Source organism: Adiantum capillus-veneris, chromosome 14 (assembly GCF_014529385.1).
Source record: "Adiantum capillus-veneris isolate H3 chromosome 14, ASM1452938v2, whole genome shotgun sequence".
In the NCBI taxonomy this organism is placed as follows: Eukaryota; Viridiplantae; Streptophyta; class Polypodiopsida; order Polypodiales; family Pteridaceae; genus Adiantum; species Adiantum capillus-veneris.
In genome coordinates, this window is record NC_140944.1 from 68,994,991 (window position 1) to 68,998,043 (window position 3,053).

Here is a 3,053-nt window from a genome sequence, read left to right on the forward strand (position 1 = left end):
TCTCTCTCTCTCTCTCTCTCTCACACACACACACACACACATATACACGATTTCACGAATGAATCTCTCTCTCCCTATCTTTCTCTCTCTACATGACCCTCTCTTTGTATCTCTCTATGATGTTTACTTTGCATTCTCTCTCTCTCTCTCTCTCTCTCTCTCTCTCTCTCTCTCGGGTGCCTTTTGTTATGCAACATTGAAGGATTTTCGAGGTTTTCTCTCTCACACACACACACTCTCTCTCTCTTTTGTATCTGATCTCTCTCTCTCTCTCTCATAATTTTTCTCTCTGTGTGTGCGCATGGGGGTTCATCTACTCTCAATCTCTTGCATTGTAATGCCCTCAAACCACTAATATGATATTTATACAGACTTATTAATAAGTTTTTAGTATAGCCACCAGTAGGCAAAAGCCACCAGTAGGCAAAAGATTAGACCTGCTATTCACTTCATCGTTAGACCCCCTTTAATAAAAAAGCATATTAGACCGCATGCACCTATTTCTCCCTCCCTCCTTTCTCTCTCCTCCCGTTCGTGCCCATGATTGCTGCCATATCCTCTCCCTTTCCTCCCATGCTCGTCACCATATCTTCTCCGTCTCCCTGAGTAGGCCCTTGCCCCATCTCCTCTTCTTTGTCATGCTCAGACTTAGAGGGCCTCTGTTTAGAGAGAGAGAGAGAGAGAGAGAGAGAGAGAGAGAGAGAGAGAGCACCTATCCTCAATGCCTCAGAGGATGCAGGACGAGAGAGGACGCGAGAGAGAGAGAGAGAGAGAGAGAGAGAGAGAGAGAGAGAGAGAGAGAGAGAGAGAGAGAGCAATATGTGCACTACACGTATGAGAGAGAGAGATGTTGGAACACTATTTTTTTTTGTTTATCTTGTCTTCCACTTTTTTTTAACTTTCGTATCTTCTCTTGCTACTAAAAAGTAAGTGCCCTAGGTATCTTTTTACCTTCTCACTTTATAAATTACTTGGCAAAAACCTAAAGTACAAACTTCAAAGCGCAATCTTTTATCACTCCTATTAAATGCATGGTCGTTGGGGGCTTCTAAAGTTCAATATTTTATCACTCATACTAAATGCATGGTCTTTAGGGGCTGCTATTTTGGATGAGAGTGGAGCTAAAACAATAAGAAAAAGGGAAAAAAAGATTTGAAAAAGTTACGTGCATTAGAGATTGCTTTATGGAAAAGCTATCTAATCAGATCGAGTCACTGCAGGCATATGGGGTTGTTTAGGCTATTTCTGATGTATGTACTTATGTCAAGGATGTCGCTGGTATGTAATATGGGAGAGGGAGAGTCTCCCGTCATGGTCATCTTACTCGGTTCTGGATCAGTTGTAATTTTTGCTTCCTCTTTCGTATAATATAATCTACTCTGCTTTGATGGAAAAGAAAAAAAAATGTTATGTGCATGGTGGATTTTTAAAAAAAAGAGATTTGAAAAACTTCACCTCATGCAAAAGAAGCTTTAGACCAATTAATTCTCTGAGTCTGAGTCTGTCTTAGTTATGTAAGACGAAGACTTAAAGTCTTTGATAGGGAAAATCAAAAGGCAAAATCTTACCTACGAGAATACCAAGGCAAGCTCTCTTAGACAAAGGTATGACTTCGTTCTCTATGAGAAACAAGACGGCCGTGCTTGCAGTGTAACTACCGGACGCCAGCGATGCCGCAAGAGAGAGTATTAAATTTGTTGGAATCCTTTGTGCTTGCATACTCCGATTCGAAGAGTTTTCCACGGACTGCCCAAGTTTCATGGCAATAACGAATTGAAGGACAAATTGAGGGGCTGTCTCTAAAGATGCGCTCAGGGCATTATACAAGCTGCTTGGCTCTTTCTGAGACGCTTGCAGTTCCTTGACTCTGGAAGCACGGAAGAAAATCTTATATAAGAAAGGGGCGTGTGTGTGTGTGTGTGTGCGTGCGCGCGCGCGGAGAGAGAGAGAGAGAGAGAGATACCCTTCGCAGCTTAAAGTGTTGTAGAGCACCTTGAGGAGGCGGTAGAGGTGGATGAGGGGCATGAAATAAGCCAAGCGAAGGGGGTGGTGGCGGGCGTCAAGAGTGACCCAGAAGATGAAGCCGTAGGTGAGATGAGCCACGCCCAAGAAGGAGAGGCACACCCAGAACTGAATATAAGAGCTATGGAGGGAGTGGCCGGATCGGATGGCTTGACAGATGCGGTCGCGCAGAAGGGTGGAGGTGAGCGAGACATGAGGGCACTGGTACTCATAGTAGTAGTAGGTTCTAAGGGCGCTCAGAGTGGTGCCGAAGTCCAAGAGGTAGAAGCACGCCGAGAGGGCTGTGCTTGTTGCCGCCCAAATCGCACCTGCACTAGTCATTCTTGCTACATGCACAACAATATTTCATGCAATAATCAGTATGCTATCTTACTTCCCTTTCACCACGGGCCTTGATATATATTTGCACATAGTTTCAATAATTAATTAATAAAAAAGACTTTTTTAGTCGTTGGGGTCTCACCTGGCCTCAATAATCAATGTAAAATGTTGAATTTGGTTTTGTGTGGGACCGTGCCGTCGGAGGAAAAAATTGTTAGAGAAAAATCACATTACAAAAAAGACGTTGAATTCAATCCTGTGCCCACCTAGCCCCCCAAGTCCACTCCATTGTATGCTTTTCAAAAGCGAAGGGGTTGTTGGTCTTTTAGATCTTATCTCGGTCTCTTTTGGTCTTTGAAAAATTTTCAAGGCTTGCTTCGTGCTTTTTTCCTTTGGAGTCTCTCAGAATCCTTGCTTACTTTCATTCATGGTTCAAAGTTGCTCATGATTTCTCTCTTTGGGTTTGTGTGGGTCTTTTAGATCTTATCTCGATCTCTTTTGGTCTTTGAAAATTTTTCAAGGCGTGCTTCGTGCTTTCTTCCTTTGGACTCTCTCTCTCTCTCTCTCAATCCTTGCTTACTTTCATTCATTCCTTACTTACTTTCATTCATGGTTCATTTTGAGGGGCCTTCTCGACAGGGATTTCAAATTAACGTGATTAAGTTGTTTCTTTAGGTTAACAAGTGATAAAATCACGAGGCCTGCTAGGC

At 43.0% G+C, this 3,053-nt stretch overlaps 1 protein-coding gene across 2 annotated transcripts; it reads right to left on the reverse strand.

Moving 5' to 3' along the window:
* Positions 1-951: 951 nt before the first annotated feature.
* LOC147442569 (uncharacterized) lies at positions 952-2,382 on the reverse strand. Of its 2 annotated transcripts, XM_086529685.1 has the most exons (3): positions 1,964-2,382; positions 1,569-1,867; positions 952-1,379 (listed from the first exon to the last, which is right to left on the reverse strand). In XM_086529685.1, the coding sequence occupies exons 1-3, from the start codon at positions 2,341-2,343 to the stop codon at positions 1,375-1,377; spliced, it is 684 nt and encodes a 227-aa protein (XP_086385811.1). In that variant the 5' UTR covers positions 2,344-2,382; the 3' UTR covers positions 952-1,374. The 2 variants fall into 2 exon arrangements, with proteins under 2 accessions (XP_086385811.1, XP_086385810.1); XM_086529684.1 differs by lacking the exon at positions 952-1,379 and having other exon boundaries at positions 1,423-1,867.
* Positions 2,383-3,053: the final 671 nt, after the last annotated feature.

What these genes read in the sequence shown, in the direction of transcription:
- LOC147442569 (XM_086529684.1), bottom strand. Translation starts at nt 2,343, where the DNA reads ATGACTAGTGCAGGTGCGATTTGGGCGGCAACAAGCACAGCCCTCTCG. An exon ending in AACACTTTAAGCTGCGAAGG is followed by an intron (nt 1,868 to 1,963) that starts GTATCTCTCTCT and finishes CCGTGCTTCCAG; the next exon opens with AGTCAAGGAACTGCAAGCGT.